Genomic DNA, 20,791 nt, shown 5'->3' on the forward strand with positions numbered 1-20,791 from the left:
TTCATAGTGGGAGGTGAGTGAACGAGGAGCATTTGCATGTTTTAATAATGCATATTCCGTCCCTTCAAGGAAAGCCCTTTGCATTCATATCACTGTGAACACACATAAAACTGAATTTAATCACACTACGCTTTTCAGACTATTTTTCAGTCTTCATGATTTATGCATGGTCTTATTTAAGCGTGCGCCTGTAAGACAGAAAGGGCTAATACTGACAGTTCTTTGAGAATGAACTGTCATCTGACAGGGTCAATTAAAAGATCAATGCTGAGTGCTTAAAGGCATTAGAAAACATTTATTATCATGTGCCATACAAAAAGAAAATGCACTTAAATGCCATTTAGTGGGGATTCTATGATGTCATACAGTCTGCTGTCGCATCTTGGGAAATCAGTGGACCTTTTTATTATGCATCCATCAACTTTATTACAACTATCTCTGATTAGTGCCAAAAACATATGACTATGATAGTTTAAAACAGTTGTATTAAGATCAGTTATAATTACAGTAGAAATTCATAATTGAAGGATAACTAACACACAGCCTATTTAAAAACTTTATAAAAATAAAACACAGAGCACTACATAGAATCATTATGAAAAATATAAAAAAATTGCATAGGAAAACTACAGCACATGTACTGTACATAAAACTGTAATGCCACACTATATAACTGTAGAGTCACATTCAGGATTATAACATTCAAATTTTGACCTTAAAATGGTCTCTCCCTACAACATTAACAGTAATAGCAGAAACAGAACTGTTATATTCAGCAATTTAGTCTTTTAAGGGAGATATCTGTCCTAGTTAACTTAAGTTCAATTGGTACTAGCTGTCATAGGAAACAGTGTTGTGTGATTACATACTGGCCTTAAGTGCTGCTTTGTACAAGCATGATGTAGGGGCTAGCTGTCACACTTTCTACTCCAGTGAATATTTCTCAGGGTAGGTTTATTTGTGATAATCCATTTCTGCATAGGCGCACATCTTAAAGGTTTGTCTACAAAAAGCTATTAATCTGTTCCACTGTAATTTCCCTGGAAAAACGATACAGTTCATATCATTTGACAAGTTTGACTTTTTGTGACAATATGCCCCACCACTATATTATAGGATTTTCAACAAAGTTTAAACAGAAAAACTGTTATGTAAAAAAATATAAACAATGATATTGTTTTAAGATATAAAGCAAAACAATTAACGAAACAGTAGCAAAACGTTAAAGTTAACATACAAAAATATCGGTAACACTAATACAATAGGGTTTTATTTGTCAACATTAGCTTTGCAGCATTAAATTAATTTTGGTTAATGTTAATTTCAACTGTTTAATGTTAATAACAATATGCTAATATATAGTTAAAATAAAAATTATATATTAACATTAATGCACTATGAACTAACATGAATTAACAAATGAACAATTGTATTTTTTATTAACCATTATTAACAATTATTTATACATGCTGTAAGAAATATATTGTTCATTGTTAGTTCACGATATCTAATGCATTAACTAATGTTAATGAATGGAACCTTACTGTAAAGCGTTACCAAAATATCAAATTATTGTTTTAGCCGGGGACCTGGGTAGCTCAGTGAGTATTGACACTGACTACCACCTCTGGAGTCGCAAGTTCGAATCCAGGGCGTGCTGAGTGACTCCAGCCAGGTCTCCTAAGGGAGGGTAGAGTCACATGGGGTAACCTCCTCGTGGTCGCAATTAGTGGTTATCGCTCTCAATGGGGCGCGTGGTAAATTGTGTGTGGATCGCGGAGAGTAGCATGAGCCTCCACATGCTGTGAGTCTCAGCAGTGTCATGTACATTGAGCTATGTGATAAGATGTGCGGATTGACAGTCTCAGAAGCGGAGGCAACCGAGACTTGTCCTCCGCCACCTGGATTGAGGTGAGTAACCGCACCACCACGAGGACCTACTAAGTAGTAGAAATTGGGCATTTCAAATTGGGAGAAAAAGGGATAAAAAATAAAAAAAAGCCAATGTTTCCAAATGTTACAACTTGCCCCAAACAGGCATTTATGATTAAAAAAAAATCCTTGTCATAAGAACACCATTCAACCTGTTTGTTTAAATCTACTTTCATTATATTGTTGAGCCTTACCTAAATGTATAACAGTGGTTTACTGATGTTTAATGTTCACTTGTTTACTCAACAGATACAGTATTACAAAAATATGATATTGGAATTTTAGTTTGGAGGACAGAATTCACAAAAAATATATATTCAGATTTAGGACTGTTTTGTACTAGGTCTTTGAAACAAACATACAAATCCACTGCTAGAGAAAACAAGCACTCGTTTATAATTGGACCTTTGAGACTGAGATATAGCTCTTGTAAAACCCCATGTGACAACTAGCCCCGGTCTCTCCTACACACAAAATACAAATATGTATTAAAAACATCCTCATTTCACCCTCAGATCATACACCTGTAATCCTAAGAGGTCATTAAAAAGTGGACATGGACAAATTTTATGCACATCACTATGTACAATCACCCCATGTTTGAATTCATGTGTCTGTAGTCGTTGCTGAAAGGGATAGCTGACACTTTACTTTCACCCTCACTTCCTCCCGGACCCGATGAATCACCACCGTATTCACAAACAGCTGACACCAGAACAGGATCTGAGGGGCAGAAACAGGGGCAGCTGAAGGGTGGGTCAGTATCCCGCCGACCTGCCATTCTTCCGGGCGTCAGATACGGCACTGAGGCAGTGTCCTTCTTTTGAGACGGCGTTGACCACATTGAAAAAGAATGGATAGCCCTTCACATTGTGTCCTAATGCTTTCATTGCCTCTATAGCAGTCTGAAGAGTGCAAAAGAATAATATGTTTCCACTTAAAACCCGCTTCTTATTAACTGTTACAAAATGATGATTATAATCAGAGATCGGGGGCGTTTTAAGAGGAGATAAGAGGTAGGAATGAGCCATTACATTCAGTATAACCACAATTAAAACATTGAAATATTGGACTGCCATTACATTTAACATTAACATTTATACATCACAAAAGCATACTATTTGTTTTTCTTAACATTTATTCCAATGAATCTCTGTTTCGAATGTGTAACTTTAATTATATAATGTCACATGAACAAACAGTGAAGTCAGATTTGACCGAAAAAGATGTTATAGACCAAGGAGAGATTGATTTGTGAATAGTTAGAGTCATTTGAATTCGAATCAGACTTCACTTGTTGCACTTTCTCAATTAAAAAGATCTCAAAAGAACGACTCGTTCACAAATCGGATATAGGAAACACAGTCAGAGTGTTTGAAGCACAGTGTTCTGTTCACATTAGCTGAAGAATGCAGATGTTCAAAAACTGTTAACGGAACCGTACTTTTCAAAAAATGAAACCAGGTCTGATTCTGAATAAGAATCAAGGGGGGGAGCCTTGGTAGCTCAGCGAGTAAAGACACTGACTACCACCCCTGGAGTCGCGAGTTTGAATCCAGGGCGTGCTGAGTGACTCCAGCCAGGTCTCCTAAGCAACCAAATTGGTCCAGTTGCTAGGGTGGGTAGAGTCACGTTGGGTTAACCTCCTTGTGGTCGCTATAATGTGGTTCTCGCTCTCGGTGGGGCATGTGGCGAGTTGTGCGTGGATGCCGCGGAGAATAGCGTGAAGCCTCCACATGCGCTACGCCCCCGCGGTAACACGCTCAACAAGCCACGTGATAAGATGCGTGGATTGACAGTCTCAGACGCAGAGGCAACTGAGATTCGTCCTCCGCTACCCGGATTGAGGCGAGTCACTATGCCACCACGAGGACTTAGAGCGCATTGGGAATTGGGCATTCCAAATTGGAGAGAAAAGGGGAGAAAAAAAGAAAAAAAAGAACCGGTTCTTGATTCCCAACCCTAATTGTCAGAGAGGTCTAAATTCCAAAGGAGTTACTATACCTTGTGGTATCCATGCTCAAAGTTGACAGTGTTCTTGGAATCCACAAATACTATTTTAGCAGCGATAGATTCGTTGAGACTCATCCCAAACCACAGGTGGTTCATAATGGACTGAAAGAAGAAGATAAAATATGAATGGAAACATGTTTACAGTCATCAAAAGGACAACTGACAACTTTACAGCTTAAGTGACAAACATTTTGGTACTGAAGAACTCATGTAAGTGCTTTAACAAAAATACAAGCTTCATATTTCTGCTTAAAAGTCAACTTGATTCCAGCTCACCAGGGCCATGGCTGTGGTGATCATACTTCCTCCAGATCCACCAATCACCAGTGTCTTCTGTTGCGAGGAAGACTGCAGGATGGCAGGAGCCATGGAGGAAGGAGGCTGCTCGCCTGTAAAAACATTAGACAATAGGGTGACAAGAATGTTCAAGATGTGTGAAAAGTAAGAGGATATTTTTGGTGACAGATCTTCACCTGGTGTGACAGAATCTGCTCGGCCGCAGAAGTCAGCTAGCTCATTGTTGAGGATAATACCCGTCTTGGGAGAGTAAATAGATGACCCAAACCTGCAGATAGACAATAATTAAATATATCAGAGAATAATCATAATGTATAAAAGGCCAATAAATACACGTGAAAACAATTTATTAAGCTCAAACAATGAAATATTATACTATTTTGCAGTGTCACAACAAGCCACTCTGTCAGGAGCTTTAAATTTGTCAAACATTTTCAAGTGGTGTAACACATTCCAGTTTTGTCCTCATGGGGACTCTGTAGGTTTGCAGTCAAGGTCGCAGGGGTTTGGCTCTATTACCAGAGAATTTCTAGACAGAATGGTTCTGCTGTTTCAACTGGAACCGATATGTTTAAGATTAATACTTAGATAGTTTAGTTCGTCAAAAGCCTCAGTTATATGTAAATCTAAAAGCAAGATGAAGGCAATTTTCTGAACTGTTCCTATTATCATAACCGACCACTATTCAGTGGCACCGCAACACTGCTTCTGGAACTACAGTGTAAAATATAAAGCTTAACCAGTGTTGTTCGAATTACAAACACATGACTCTTTTGAGGCTGTTCTTTTTATTTAATTAATAGCATACAGAGGAATAGTGTAGTTCGATTGAACGACTGACTCTGTTGAACTGCCTTTTTTAGCAAATCAACAACATAAATTTCCACCAGTGTTGTCCAATTCCCAAACAAGTTAATCTTTTGAGCTGGTTCTTTTTAGTGAATCAACAACAAACAATTCGACAAGTATAGTCCGATTCCCAAACAAGTTAGTCTGCTGAGCTGGTTTAGTGAATCAACAACATAGCACGACCAGTGTAGTCTGATTCCTGAATGAATGACTCTTTTGAGCTGGTTTAGTGAATCAACAACATAGCGCAACCAGTGTTGTCCATTTCCCAAATAAATGACTCTGCTGAGTACTTTTTAAGTCATATTGAGTTCTTTTTAGAGAATTAAAACATATAGCGCATTCAAGTGTTGTCATAATTCCGAACAAATGATTCTCACGAGCCGGCTTCTTTTGGTGAATCAATAACATGCAGCAAGACCAGGGTAGTTCGATTCCTAGATGAATCATTCTTTTGAACCGGTTACTGATTGTTTTTTCAAATGACAACATGTAGTTTAAGATACATTTATTGTAATAAGTAAATATTTATTAACAAATTATGCTTAGAAAAATACAATTAAATTTTTCCAAGCAGACCTGTTCTTCAGATGGTCTCACCGGTTCTTTTTAGTGAATCAGTAAAATACAATGTGACCAGTATTGTCTGATTCCCAAACAAATGACTCTTTTGAGCCAGTTTAGTGAATCAGCAACATACAGCATGACCAGTGTTGTTCAATCCCTAAACAAGACTCTATTGAGCTGATTCTTTTTGATGAATCGACGGCATAGTTGCGACCAGTGTAGTCCGATTCCCAAACAAATTACCCTTTTGAGCCAGTTTAGTGAATCCACAACATACAGCATGTGACCAGTGTAGTCTGATTCATAAAACAAATGACTCTTTCGAGCCGGTTTAGTGAATCAACAACATACAGCGCAACCAGTGTTGTCCAATTCCAGAAAGAATTACTCTTTGGAGCCAGCTTTTTTAAGTGAATTAACAACATACAGCATGACCAGTGTAGTCCAATTCCCAAACAAATGACTCTTTTGAGCCAGTTTAGTGAATCAACAACATACAGCGGGACTAGTGTTGTCTGATTCCCAAACAAGTTACTTATTTGAGCCAGTTCTTTTTAGTAATTCAAACACATTCATTGTGACCAGTGTAGTCCAATCCAGAACGACTGACTATGTTGAGCCGTCTCTTTTTACTGAATCAACAACATACATTGCAACTAGTGTTGTTCGATTCCCAAACAAATGACTACAGTGATGAGCTGGTTCTTTTTAGAGAATTGACAACATACTCATACATACTCATGCGGCTCACAAAGCGTGACCAAGTGTTGTCAGAATTCCAAACGAATGTGTCACAGTCCTGTCACTTTGTCAGGTTGTGTTTTTGTCTGACAGGACCGTGACATCATTGCCCCATGTTCTGTCTTGTGTTTCATGTCCTGTCTTTGTGTTGAGCACACGGGTCCGGGTGCGAGTTACCACCGTGCGCTCTTCGGTAATGTGACGGTCCTGTCACTCTGTCAGGTTGGAGTTTTTGTCTGACGGGATAGTGGCATCATCATCCCATGTCTTGTTTTTCATGTACATTCTTTGTGTGAGCTCTTCGGTCGGTCTTGTTTCATGTCCGGAGCATGGTGTCTGGATCCTGACTTCCTGTATGGTTCGGTTTTGGTCTGTGTCGGGATCCAGACACTCATGCTCCATGTTCTGTTTGTTTTGGTCTAACTGTTGATGTTTCTCCCTCATGTGTTTCATGTGCCGCTGGCACGCAGAATCAGCGTTTCCATGGAAACCCTGATTGTTTCCATGGGAATGCTGATCATGCCAACTTTCAGCTGGTGAGTGTCACCTGACTCTTGTTTGTTCCTGCCTATTTTAATCCCCTCGTGTGTCATGTTCTTTGCTGGATTGTTGAATGTAGTGTGTTGTAGTGATTGTTGTGTGTTATCATTAGAGAAAGCTGTTTGATGTGAAGTCACTTACCTTACTCTCTCTGCCTAGTTGTTCCTGTCTAGTGTATCTGTTTGGTTGCCATTCTCTGCCCGTGTGTCGGGTGTGTGGTTGCCTTCCAGTTTGCTGTACACGTGTGTAGAGCTGAGGAGGGCGGGGCCAGTTTGGAATGAGACACACCCGGTCCCCAATCAGCCTGATGGGGCGCGCGAGGGATAAAGGCGGCCGGGGACGACAGTTCGAGAGAGAGAGAATTATTTAGTTGTGTTCTCTGCACTCACGAATCTTCAATGGAGGATTCCTCATCCCTGCATGTCGGGATTGTGGTTGCCTTCCAGTTTGCTGCGTGTCAGCTGTGCTTCGGCGGAGGTTTCCTCGAGACTCTGCTCGCCGTCACGGCGCATGCGATCTCCTGCGGGATCACTCATCGGAGGTTTCCTCATAACTCTGCTGAAGTTATTATTTTGAATTATAAATAAATCCTTTGAACTGTTCCTCTGCTCTTGGGTCTCTGTCTCGCTCTCACTGTTCTGACAGAATGACTCTTATGAGCCATCTTTTTTTGGTGAATCAATGTACAGCGAGACCAGTGTAGTCCGATTCCCAAACAAACAACTCTTTTGAGCCAGTTTAGTGAATCCACAACATACAGCATGACCAGTGTAGTCTGATTCCTGAATGAATGACTCTTTCGAGCTGGTTTAGTGATTCAGTAACATACAGCACATCCAGTGTTGTCCGAATCTTTAACAAATTAATCTTATGAGCTTGTCTAGTGAATCACCAACATAAAGCATGACCAGTGTAGTCTGATTCCTGAACAAATGACTCTTGAGTCGGTTTAGTAAATCAGCAACAAACAACACAACCATTGTAGTCAGATTCCCAAATAAATGACTCTCTTGACCCAGTTTAGTGAATCAGCAACATAACATGTGACCAGTGTAGTCTGATTCCTGAACGAATTACTCTTTTGAGTCTGTTTAGTAAATCAACAACATACAGCGCAACCAGTGTCGTCGAATTCCCAAACAAATGACTCTTTTTACCTGGTTTAGTAAATCAGCAACACACAGTGCAACCAGTGTAGTCCGATTCCCAAACAAATGGCTCTTTTGAGCCGGTTTAGTGAATCAGTAACATACAGTGTGACCAGTGTAGTTTGATTCCCAAACAAACAACTCTTTTGAGCAGGTTTTGTGAATCAACAACAACAGAGGAACCAGTGTTGTCCAATTCCAGAAGCATTGCCTCTTATAAGCTAGCTCTTTTAAGTGAGTCAAAAAAAGGCTTGAATAAGTTGGAGTGATGACTGAATTGACTCACTCGAAATAAACCAAGAACTCTGTGTTCTTAAGGCTTGTGAGACTTAAAATTGTGACTGACTGTTTTTCAAATCACAACATGTATTCATGATACATTATACGCTTTGTTGTAAGAAGTAAATACTTTATTAACAAATTATGCTTACAAAAATCCCATTTAAAATGTTCCAAGTAGACATGTTCTTCAGAACAGGATCTCTGCTGAGCATATGTTGTAAATGATTCTCACATGTGGTTGATGGTGCTGGTTACTGACACAGCAGTGCCATCTGCTGCCATCACTGAAACATGTGTGGTGCCAAAGCGATCAGCTGATGGGTTGATGTTGTAGTAAGAGGCCTCTTGAGTGGAGCCATCACTGATCAGAGCCCTGATACTCTCTATGAACTTCTCGTCTGTTATGTATGTCATCTGTGTTCATAGGACACATAGACAAAAATCATTTCCAGTTCAGCCTTATATCTAGGTTTTTTGGCTTTTGTTCCCCTTTTCTTTTCTTTTGTGAAACAGTTTTTTTTTTTTTTGTTGCTAAATCAAATCACTTTGAATGCATGCATCAATAACAATTCGATCTCATTTTAAACATTAATTGCAAGCATTTCTTTGGCCATCAGAAGAAATAACATCCGGCCCTTCGCTGTCTTTACTCAATCCTACATGGACACTTTTATTGCTTAATCAAGCCAAAAATAGAGTAATGGAAAGAAAGAAAGAAAAAAGAAAGAATGCTGTAGGCGCCTTACATCTCTGGAGTTGAACAGGGGGTCTCTGAGGTTGTGCTTCTGTCCAGTCGCAAACTTTGCTGCCTCTAGGTACCGATGCAAAGTCAAGTTTTTTTGGTCTCCTTGGACTGAGGCTGGAGAGAGTTTGAACCCTAAGGAAAACAAATGGATACTTAATATTAATAGATAACAGCTGTTTCAGTTGTCTGTGATCTGCAAATTGTTTTTTTTGTTTTTTTGTCTAAGACCCACCATGCATTAGTTGGAGGATAAAGTTGAGTATTGGTCCCCCTGATGGTGGAGGAGGAAAGTGCATCTTGTATACCCCGAGTTGGACTGACCATGCATCACTGACTCTGACCTGGAAAGCTTTCAGATCTTCTAATGAAATCACTCCACCTGGAAAACCAAACTAAACTGTGTAAACACACCGACTGGCAAAGGTGAGTGGATTTCGAAACACTAAATCTGTTGTAATTACAGACTTATGCAGTTTGTATACAAAGATTAAGTACCTGCAGCTTGTACATCCTGTATCAAGTCCTTGCCGATTTTTCCAGTGTAGAAGGCATCGGCTCCTTCTTTGGCAATAGTTTCCATAGTTTCTGCAAGCTTAGGGAACTTCAGGATGTCCCCGGGGCCGAAAACTGTCTTGTTCTTGTGGCAGAACAATTCACTAGAGAACATATACAAAGAAATGATCTTATAAAACCATAGAAAAATCACTTCAGGGTTAAAACACACTAACATGCTCTTATGCATTCTTTCAGTAACATAAACTACCCAGGTGAATTTCACAAAACATATCTAGAACATGTCCAGGTCATATTTTTACACTAAAGTCAACATTTTTACATTTTCCTAAAAGTTAAAGAAGCACTTTTTAAGGGTCATTATGATTTTTTCCACTGTGACATTATTTTCATAATTATTAAGCACATGCCTCTATCCTCATTACCGTAATGCAAAAAACAAATAATTTTTACTGTAATGCAATTTTTTTTATTAAATCACTATTTACTGTATATATATGTATTTAAATGGCTAAGTATGTATACATCATGGCAGTATTTCATTTATGGTGATTTAAATAAAAAAATAATTGTTTTACAATATTTTTTGCTGTAATACAATAAAAATTACTTTATTACAATAATGAAAATCTAAAGAATAACCATTGATAATAATGGGAATTACAAACTAATGCAAAAAATCGAATTCTTTTTACTGCAATTCAAAAAATTATATCTATTTATTTTATTCTAAAATATATGCTTAAGTATTTTTACACAGCAGTATTTTTTGTGGTGTCTTTAATTTATGGTGCTGCAACACAGGGAAAATTACTCTATTACAGTAATAAGATCTAATGAGAATCGTAACTGATAATAATAGAAATTATAAACCAACTCGAAAATATAAGATATTACAATAATGAGAATTTGGGGCGGAATATGCACAAATGAAAAAGAATAATAAATTCATAAAAATAATGTGACAAAATAATGTCACAATATTGTGCGTGTGTGTGTGTATATATATATATATATATATATATATATATATATACACACACATACATACATACTCACTCTCTCTCTCTCTCTCTCTCTCTCTCTATAGGGCAGTAAATCATTTAAAAATTGTAAATGAATGAACTCAAATTTAATTAAATGTTGTATAAACTATTTTATGTATATTATTCTCTCTTTTATTAATATTTTAATTTATTTGTATGTGTCCAGGACATGGTTACATGATAAACAGAAAATAAAATATACTGTAAAATTCAGCAAATGACACTCTACAACAGACAACAAAAAAGGTATTTAAAGAAGAACTGCTGATTACAATCAAAGCTTCCCTTATTTCATGCAGACGTGAAAGCATTTCTTTTAACTACAATGGCAGAGCTCTCATATTTTCTGCGGTTTGCCTGAAGCTAAATCATAACCTACTTCTTTGACATTGATCACCAGGAATGCTCTACAAGATTCATCTTATTTGTGCCTTTAAGTAAACTAAAATGAGATGTCAATCATAACAAGCATGATCATGTGTATGCATAAGTTTGTTTGGAGAAGGTATAGTACCAGAGCTGAGAGTTTTGAATAAGCATTTTAATCATATCAAACTGCAGGAATCGACTGAGGTAGACTGGCATGGGGAAGCCCTCTCGTGCCAGCTTGATGGTGGGCTCGAACAGTTTGGCCCAGGGAAGCTTTCCATACAACTGATGAGCTCGTTCATATCCACGGAGTTCTCCTGGTACACCAATCCACTGACTTCCTGCGAGACAAACAGATATGGCTTTCTTTCTTCCGTGGAACACAAAAAGAGATGTTAGGTAGAATGTTAGGGAGTGAGAGCCTCAGTCATTTTTCACTTTCAATGCATCTTTTCTCCATACAGTACAATGAAAGTGAATGGTGAACATTCTGCCTAACATTTCGTTTTGTGTTTCACAGAAGAAAGAAAGTAATATGGGTTTAGGAGATCAAATAATGACAATTTTTATCTCTGGGTAAACAAACCAAAAGTCTGACAAATCAGATTATTCTAGATTTAAAAGCTTTTCTTTGCTTTCAGTGGACGTTATTGCATTAGAAAGAACAAAACAGTGAAGTTTTGCCTCTGTCATGTTTAAATATGTTTTTGTTCATGTTTTGTATTCATGTCTTTTATTTTTTAGTTTAGTTCCTGTTTTATAGTCATGTGTTCATGTCATGTGATTTCCTGTTCCCTCATGTGATCCTGTCATGTGTTTCCTCTGTTCATGTGTCTTGTTTTCATTGGTTCATTGTTTAAGTATCTTGTTATTAGTTTAGTCTTGTTATTGGTTGTCTTTGCCATGCGTTTGCCCATGTCCATGTATTTAAGCCCTCATGTTTGCCATTGTCTTTTGTCAAGTATTGTTGGTGTAACGTCGTATCATTGTTCTGTCAAGTCGTTTATGTTTGTTTGGCTTTGGATTTCACATGGTAAATAAACTGCACTTGGGTTCTCATATCATCGTCTTCGTCTGCATCTGCCTGTCATTGCTAAGCGAACGTTGCAGCCTCTTTACCCCTTGCTGGTGCTTCTAGGAAAGAAATGAATCTCTTCTTTTCATGCAGAGTATTGAAAACATTTTAGGGGAATGCAAAATATTACGGGAAAAGAGCATCATATTAGAGTTGCAATTATATACATGAACAGTGTGCGAACATTTAACTAACTACACTATGAGGTACAGTACACAAAATTAGTGTCTACCTATTAAGCCTGTAATTCTGTGTAAACATGTTTGGCAATTGTAATTATGTCAGTTAAACATCTTAGCTGACCCAGAAAGTACACTCACAAATATTAAACACGCAAAACAAGTATTCCCCCCCCCCCCCCCCCCAGAATTTCCTTCTTGCACAATGTGCTATTGTACTGTTTATGTCCTCAAACAGCTTATATACCATTCCATGGAATATATTAGAGAAATAACCTAAATGTTATGTTGTAGAATCCAAAATATCAATAAAGGAACTGATTTTTGCATTTTTTTAAAGAAAATGTGAGTGGCACTTGCCTGTGCAAAAGTAGACTCCACAATGATTCTGTTTTATGGGTAGTTGCAAGGCCGTTTCTAGGGTGTTCCGGGTGGTTGCTAGGTGGTACAAGTAAAAAAAAAAAAAAAAAAAGCCCGCTCCCAAGTCTCTTTGATATTCTGATCTAAATAAAAAGATGCTTTTTCCCTTACTCCACATGGTCGAGCTTTACCTGTTGTGAGTGTCAAAGTCTTTGGACAGTCTTTCAGCAAATCCGCTCGGACACTTTTTGGGACCGTCTCTCTTGAGCTGATGATTTTCACTTTGCCTTCAAAAGACAGAGGACTCATTTACAGGGGTATAATGTAACTCAAACTAGTGAGTTTATGTAGATATCTGATTAACAAAAAACAAAACAAAAAACAGTAATATTGCCCTGTGCGAATTTATCTAATTTATTTTTATTATGTCTTTCTCTGTGTTTCCTTGAAGGACACTGAAAAATAGGACTGAGCAAGTCGAACTAGCTTTTCATGGAACTTCCAGAGAAACTAAACCAATCATAGTGTAGAAAACTGGATTCAATCTTGTAGAATCAGAACATGACTCATGGGCAGAATAAACAAACTGAATTACATAATTTTTTTGTTCTTGTAATGTAGCTGGAAATGTTTCAACCATCACTTTACATTAGCTATTTTAACCACATGGCCAAAACCAACATGACCTGAGGAGGTCCCAAAGCTAACTAACAATAAACATTACAGTTTCGATAGCGTTTTTCACGATACATATTGTTTCAAAGCAATTTCACAAAGCAACGATGGCAAGGAAAAAGAGAGTAAACACTGTGGTTCTGTGGTGCTACCAAAACTTTACTTTGACTGTTTGAGCATCCCAACCAGCCCAACCAAGTGACATTCCCTAAAATTCAGTTTGGTGCCACTAGTGGTGCAGAAATTACACACTTCACCTTTAATATTACAAATTGTGTAACTAAATAAATATAAATGTGATTACTTGATATCTTTAGTTGCTGTTGAAACCTTTACTGAAACTTCCAAAAGCACAGTGAAACCACTTACCTATTTTGTCCATAATGGTAAAGATGGCCCCCCCACCCAGGCCCATGCTTTGTGGGTTGACCAGTCCAGTGCAGAGCAGAGCTGCGATGGCCCCATCCACAGCTGAGCCTCCCTGACGCAGCATATCTCTGTGAACACAAAACGTGTTTAATTGCTTTTATCAACCAATGTCGTTGATAGGCTGATACATCGATGCATCTCTAAATTAAACTAAGAACTAGTACCCTTAATATTTAACTAGTATTTAAATATTAAAGGGGCACCTCATGAGTGCTGCCATGTAAGCATCACATAACCAGCTGAATACTACTTGCTTAATCTCACTTACTGCCCTGTTATTGCACACTTTAATTTATTAAATTAATCCTGGCTTATTGTGCATAGTGAATTTCTACAATAGCATTGGTAACCGAAAACTACTGTGTTTAAATGATGCATCATCCAGGCCACTAGGTGTCAGTGTAAGCCATACTACGAAATACTTCAAAAAACCTTTCACCTTTAATGGTTCAAAAATAGACAGCATCTTCTTTTTTGATTTTGAAAAGCAATATGACCCAGACATGTTTTGTGCGATTCACCCAAATATCAGTGTATTTATGAGATTCACAATCATACAAAACACTGTTAATGCTATTAATGGAAATTTTGTAATACAAGGTAAGCATCCATTCTGGTCTGTAGAATGTAGCATATATCATGAAACATGTTATGTTTGTGAGTCTTAAAATGATCTATGCATTCAAAAGTTTGAAAAACCCCACACATATGCTCAAACACACTTGGAGATATGCAACACAGCACCAATGCATTTTCTGACGATATATCACGTGTTTGTATCAGTATGAGCAATGAGACCCTAGAGGAAATCTGAGTCAGAGAAGCAGTGATACCCAAGAGCTCAGTGAACCTTAAAGGGATAGTTCACCCCAAAATAACAATTCGGTCATCAATTTTTCATCCTTGATGTTGGTTAAGACCAGTATGCATTGGTCAGTGTCTCTGCTTGCAGCGGTTGGAGAGATTTCTATGGACGATGGGGCAATGTTCCACACAACAGATGAGGTCAGAGGCCTGAAAAGTGAGCTTTCTCAAAGCCAGTGATGGAAGAAAACACAGAGGGAACATTAAAACTTTAAAAAGAGGGCCATAGTCTAAATATGGCTGTAACATGATATAATGCTGTAATTTAATCACATAATGATGTAGCACCCTAATCTATGTTAACAGATAGTCTTTAAAAGCATTTTGACTCTAAAGGTGCAGTATGTAACAATTTTCATGTAATATTCGCCTTTTTTAGCCAGTGTGTGAATGGCTTATAACGCAACTTAAAAAATGAGCACTTCCCGGACTTCCTAGGTTGCCTATTAAAACCTGTAGACGGATTTTCATGCGAAGAGAGCGGGTCGGTTTTGCTGGGAAAATCCAAAGGATATGATGTTTATGCGTACTCCCAAGAGCCTTGCCTTGTGTAATTCCTAGACGAGCTCTTCCCAAGTCTGCTTGACATAACAGGCCATAAGCTGGAAATCGAGCGAGCTCACGGAGTCCCGGCTCAAAGATCCGTGGAGGGAGACAGGCCCCGATCAATTCTGGGCAAATTTCTGGAGATCATCCTATAAAGATTTGTGTTACACGAGGCGAGGAGTAAAGGAAGGCTTTCTTGGAAAAACCACAGCATTTTCTTGTTCCCAGACTTTGTGAATTCAACAAGAGAGAAACATGATCAATTCAAGAAACTCTTACATCAACGGAAGATCGCTTTTGCACTGATGTCTGAGGAAGCTGGCCGGCATTTTGTTTCTTTTTGTGCTGGCTCCGCCTAGCGGCTAGAGTTGGTTTTGTGTAGTAACACTCCTTCTAGAAACTCTTGCATCGACGGAGGATCACTTTTGCACTGATGTTTCTGGCCAAATTGAGAATAGATACTAAGGATGGCCGCAAAATATTTACATGCCCACAACAAGCGATGTCTTTCATAAAATCAATGGACTGAGGAAGTCATGGTCTGTTTCTCACGTTGCTCCCAAGTGAGCTTGTCTCGCTGAACATTCACTTGACCGTCTGAGGAAGCTGGGTGCCTTTCTTGTTTCTTTTTGTGCTGGTTCTGCCTAGCTGCTGGAGATTGTTTTGTGGAATAACACTCCTTCAGGAGAGTTGTGGATGAACCTGCTCATTCTTTGTGCTTTTGCCTCCCATTGGCTGGAGTTTGTTTTGTGGAGTATTTTTTGCAGGACATTGGAAAGATTAGGTCATCTGCTGCATTCATGAACAGCTAGCTCACTGAACATTCATTTGACTGTCCGAGGAAACTGAACTGGGTTTTTTTGTGTGTGTGTGTGCTGGTTCCGCTAGGAACACACCTTCAATACAGTTTTGTGAATGAATCTACATGTTCTTTGTGTTTATTCTGCCTATTGGCTGGAGTTTATTTTATAGATTCTTTTCTGTTGTGTAATTCTGTCTCAAAAAATTTGTATAGAAACACCGGACTTGAGCAATCTGACGGCAAAGTTGTCACGGGGGCTCTCGTAGGTGTACATGGACTGTTTGAGTTTGAGGGATTGACGCCAGTTGGCACTGTCATGTGCGGGGTTAATGCGCATGTTTATCTTTTTTCTGTTTGTTTGGTTCGGGGGAAGTTCGGGTTTGATTGTTGCACTAATGGGGAATATGGTCTTTATAATTTTATTTTTGACACACAATCTATTTTTTCTAACATGTCAAAATGTCAAATGTTAATATGAGTGGATTGTCTCTCTCCACATGGATTGTGAATGGGTTGGGGCACCCCATAAACAGAAGGAAGGTTATTTCTTTTCTTAAACGTAAGAAATATGATATAGTGTTTCTTCAAGAAACGCATCTTTCCCCGCAGGAAGCTGAAAAATTTGGGAAGATATGGGGTGGACATGTTTTCTTTAGTGCTGGCTCAAGTAAGAGCAGAGGAGTCATTACAATGATAAGTAAACATCTACAATTCAAATGTCTCAAACAGATTAAAGATAAATTAGGAAGAGTCATTATTGTTTTAGCAGAAATTCAGGGGCAAAGGTTAATTTTGGCTAAAATTTACACACCTAACGCTGGTGATCAGGGCTTTTTTATAGATCTTGAGGTCGCGTGGCGCCATGCGGGGGTTGGACGTGCGAACAATGAGCTCTGCACACTTTGCTAGTTTTTAATCCTTTTTGTGTCTAAAACCAGTGAGATTCAATACACCCTGCTACATAACTGTTCCAAGATGTGAACATGTCAATGAATTCAAAATTCAATTCAAAAAGGCTCTGGAGATATTAAAAAACACTTACGTGCTCAAGCTGATACCCCAGACAGGGCCGCAGACCAGGGATTCGGTTTGGACGGTGCGGCGGGAGAAATTCAACACCAGCTGTCCAGCATGTCTGTAATGCTGATGGAGGAGGATCTTGCGGTAATACGTCGATCGATTACTTCCATGGATGCAAAATTCTCTGGGGATGTTGCAAGCCGCTGGCACCCCTCAGGATATAATATTGGGAGGAGACTTTAATCTATTGATGGATTCAGTCCTTGATCATAGTGAAGCAAATGTGTGTAAGCCCCCTAGAGCAACATTGACGCTTCTCAGGATGTGTATAAATCTTGGTCTTGCAGATATTTGGCGACTTTTGAACCCATCCGGTAGGGACTATTCATTTTTTTCCATCAGTCCATAAGATTTATTCTAGAATAGGTTTTTTTTTTATATCTAAGTCCCTCATTTCATCTGTTGATTGTTCAGTTGGAAACATCTTAGTCTCAGATCATGCCCTGGTGAGTTTAGATGTGTTGCCACATATGGAGAAAAATAAATCATATAGTTGGCGCTTTTGCAAAATCCTGATTTCCAACAAATGATAAAGGCTGAAATCATTGTCTATATGGAGACCAACTGGTCCTCAGTATTTTCTGTGGGTGTGGCTTAGGAGGCACTTAAGGTGGTTCTTAGGGGTCGGATCATACAGTATGCCTCATTCACCAAAAAATCCAAAGCGCGAGAACTCGGGAATATTAAAAGTGCCGAGGCACAGCTGAAGTGCCAAATGTCGTCTGATGACCTCAGAGAATTGACCTGATTGAAATACAGATATACAGATATCATACTATTTTGTCACAGAAGGTGGAGTTTTGGCTATTCAGGGCAAGACAGTCATACTTTGAGTTAGGGGATGAAGCAGGGAAGCTTTTGGCTAGATATATAAATCAGAGAGAGTCTTTTTCTACCATTCCCTCAGTGAAATCTGCTGGTTGTGAAATATTTACCTCAGACATTGATATTAATAATGCTTTTAAAGAATTATATCTTGATCTTTATAGTTCCAAATCTTCGTCTATCGATGAAGACATTAGAAACTTGGAACCATCAGAACTCCCTAAGCTGACAACTGAGCAAACACATTCTCTTGATTCTGAGACAACCTTGGAGGAGCTTGACGAGGTAATTAAGGCCTTGCCTACGGGCAAAGCTCCGGGGCTGGACTGCTTTGCCGCTGAATTTTGTTAGATCTTATGCTACAGAACTGGCTCCACTTTTGTTAGAAGTTTATACAGAATCATTAAAGAATGGAAAGCTTCCACCAACCATGACACAAACCCGGATTAGTCCGATTCATAAAAAGGACAAAGATCCAAGTGAGTGTAAGAGTTACCGTCCAATTTCCCTGATCCAGCTGGACATAAAAATATTGTCAAAATATTATAGGCTTGTATGTGATGTATTGGGCACTCGGCTTTCATTTTGCCCCAGACAAATGTTAAAAATGTTCATTACAAAAAATGAAACAACCCCTATTAGTTACTGATGTTCTAGGCTTGAGCGACTGCGGGTAACAGTTTCTGTTTTAATAGTGTTCATTCCTTCTTTCAAATTCATTTTTTTTTTCTAATTAAATGTGGGAGCTCGAGTTTCAAGTGTCACATACAATTCATTCAAAGTGGGACAAATGCCTCCTCTATACAGGAAATGCCCAGCAACTGTAACTAACTCCTTTCTGTATCCTTTTTAGAGTGGGATTAAGCATGACCCTAGACTTAATACCAAAGCCAAGTTCTTTGAAATACAGTCATTAACGACTTTACACAACAGAACAAGGAAACATTATGTGAGTTTGGCACAAAATGCAGGAAATGTGGCAAAAGCATGGATGGGAGAAACAAAATCTAAGAGTAATAATCTAAGAGCATGACTTCAGTTTGGGGGCATTGTGGAGCTGGTTGATCCTGTTTTGATTGTCATTGACTTGCCATCTCAGATTGGTACTTTTCAAGGCTTGGCAGATGGCAATGCTATGATTTTTATTGAGTTGTTTAGTGGTTTTAAGAACAAAAGATCTCGGCCACAGTGTTTACTATCATCACTAGGAGAATTTTAGTGGTTGCGACAGAAAAGAGTGTTCAAGACAAAACTAAACAATTTTCTCTTCGTCATGGAATGCAAAAACATCACATGTACAATAATGCATAAGGGTGATCGGGGCTAGTTGTCACTTTTTAAACCAGTGAATATTTCTCAGGTTTACTTTTGGAAGTTGATTTATGTAGAAACGTACTTGAAAGACCAGGAGAAAGATACCATTCATTTGACACACATAGAACTTTGTGACAACATTCACCCAGCTATATGGGGTAAGTTGTCACAGCAGAAACCTGCCATTCAATTACGTAATATAGGCTTTTAAGCCAAATTTGTGAACACCTGACATTAATGAAAAATTAACTAGTCCTGAGAACACAGTTCAACCTTTAAGTTAAAAGCTACTTTCATTATATGCCTTGATGTATGCCAGTGTGGTTTTATTCAATTAACTTGTTTACACAAGAGCTTATACAAATTTTTGGTGATATTGGAATTTTAGTTTGGAGCATAGAATTAACAAAAGTATTCAAATTTAAGAAAAGATGTGAACAAGTGTTTTGAAACCAACATACAAAACCACTGCTGAGAAAACAAGCATTTATGCAACTGGACAAAATCCTAATGAGTTAAAGCCCACTGTGTGACAACTTACCCTGATCTCTATTATTTGTCTGCTGTTGCCTCAATTGAACTCTTAATAAGTCTAACTTGTCAATAATTAACTAATTTTCATTGGGACTCAAAGTGAGCTTCTATTTTCCTTGGTGTTACCTGCATGTGCAGGACTTGGGCAAGACAGCTCTGCTATCTAATCTCTTAAACTGATTATCTATATACAGTACATTATATTTCATTGTTGCTCATTGTCGGAAATACTTATAGCACCTTTTTTAAACACACTTTAAAAAGATAAGCAGAAACTACCAAAACAATATGAACGTCAAATTGTCCTCAAAACTATATATAAACCAGGATGCAATGGAAATTTCTAGCATATATTGATCTGTGCTTGAACTTTATTGAACTGAATCTTTTTAATGATGCTTTAAAACAATATAACTAATACACTACACATCTGAAACTTTCAGATCATAATTTCTATAATAACCCAATCGTTTTACCTGCCAATGTTGGAGCACATCTCCGAATCCGCAGAAACTGCAGCGTGCGTAAACTCGCATGTGTTTTTGTTGGCAAAATAGATGCATAGGCAAATAATGGCAGCAGAGCACACTAAAGCAAGTATGCACAGGCAGCAACGTCTCGACTGAGATTTGACCATGCTTAGAGCAGCGCGCGTGCAGCAGGTATAATGGAAACGCACGCGCTCCTCAGTGATTTTGAATAGAGGGGCGGAGAGAAGTCTCGCGGCAGTGTGAAAGTATTTAACGATCCTTTGTTAACTGGAATGAGGAGATTGTAGAAGTTAATGCAAACCCAAACTTACTACACAACTTTCACTATCTTTATAGATAAACCTTGAGGGAACAAAGCGGCTGAGAAAAATTCACAAAAAAAAAAAAAAAAAAAAAAAAAAAAAAATCACAAGAGTTTGTAAGTTACAGTGATTTTTTTTTTTACAAATCAACAACAAAATAAATATAATAAAATACTCAATGTTCAACAAATACTTGCATTTACTACTGTTATAACTGTTATAATATTATTAATATCAGCCCAACCGACCCACACACAATATTTGATCATATTG

At 38.2% G+C, this 20,791-nt stretch overlaps 1 protein-coding gene across 2 annotated transcripts; it reads right to left on the reverse strand.

Moving 5' to 3' along the window:
• Positions 1-277: 277 nt before the first annotated feature.
• LOC127432809 (glutathione hydrolase 5 proenzyme-like) lies at positions 278-20,406 on the reverse strand. Of its 2 annotated transcripts, XM_051684235.1 has the most exons (12): positions 20,202-20,406; positions 13,701-13,828; positions 12,848-12,943; positions 11,188-11,383; positions 9,610-9,770; positions 9,347-9,493; positions 9,116-9,246; positions 8,602-8,783; positions 4,419-4,510; positions 4,222-4,334; positions 3,937-4,047; positions 278-2,837 (listed from the first exon to the last, which is right to left on the reverse strand). In XM_051684235.1, the coding sequence occupies exons 1-12, from the start codon at positions 20,360-20,362 to the stop codon at positions 2,691-2,693; spliced, it is 1,665 nt and encodes a 554-aa protein (XP_051540195.1). In that variant the 5' UTR covers positions 20,363-20,406; the 3' UTR covers positions 278-2,690. The 2 variants fall into 2 exon arrangements, with proteins under 2 accessions (XP_051540195.1, XP_051540192.1); XM_051684232.1 differs by having other exon boundaries at positions 4,222-4,510.
• Positions 20,407-20,791: the final 385 nt, after the last annotated feature.

This window comes from Myxocyprinus asiaticus, chromosome 42 (assembly GCF_019703515.2).
Source record: "Myxocyprinus asiaticus isolate MX2 ecotype Aquarium Trade chromosome 42, UBuf_Myxa_2, whole genome shotgun sequence".
NCBI classification, from domain to species: domain Eukaryota; kingdom Metazoa; phylum Chordata; class Actinopteri; order Cypriniformes; family Catostomidae; genus Myxocyprinus; species Myxocyprinus asiaticus.

Coding starts and splice junctions, on each gene's coding strand:
- LOC127432809 (XM_051684232.1), bottom strand. CDS start 20,362: ATGGTCAAATCTCAGTCGAGACGTTGCTGCCTGTGCATACTTGCTTTA. Junction 12,944..13,700: donor TACCATTATGGACAAAATAG/GTAAGTGGTTTC, acceptor TGTCTTTTGAAG/GCAAAGTGAAAATCATCAGC. Junction 2,838..3,936: donor TTGAGCATGGATACCACAAG/GTATAGTAACTC, acceptor TGCACTCTTCAG/ACTGCTATAGAGGCAATGAA.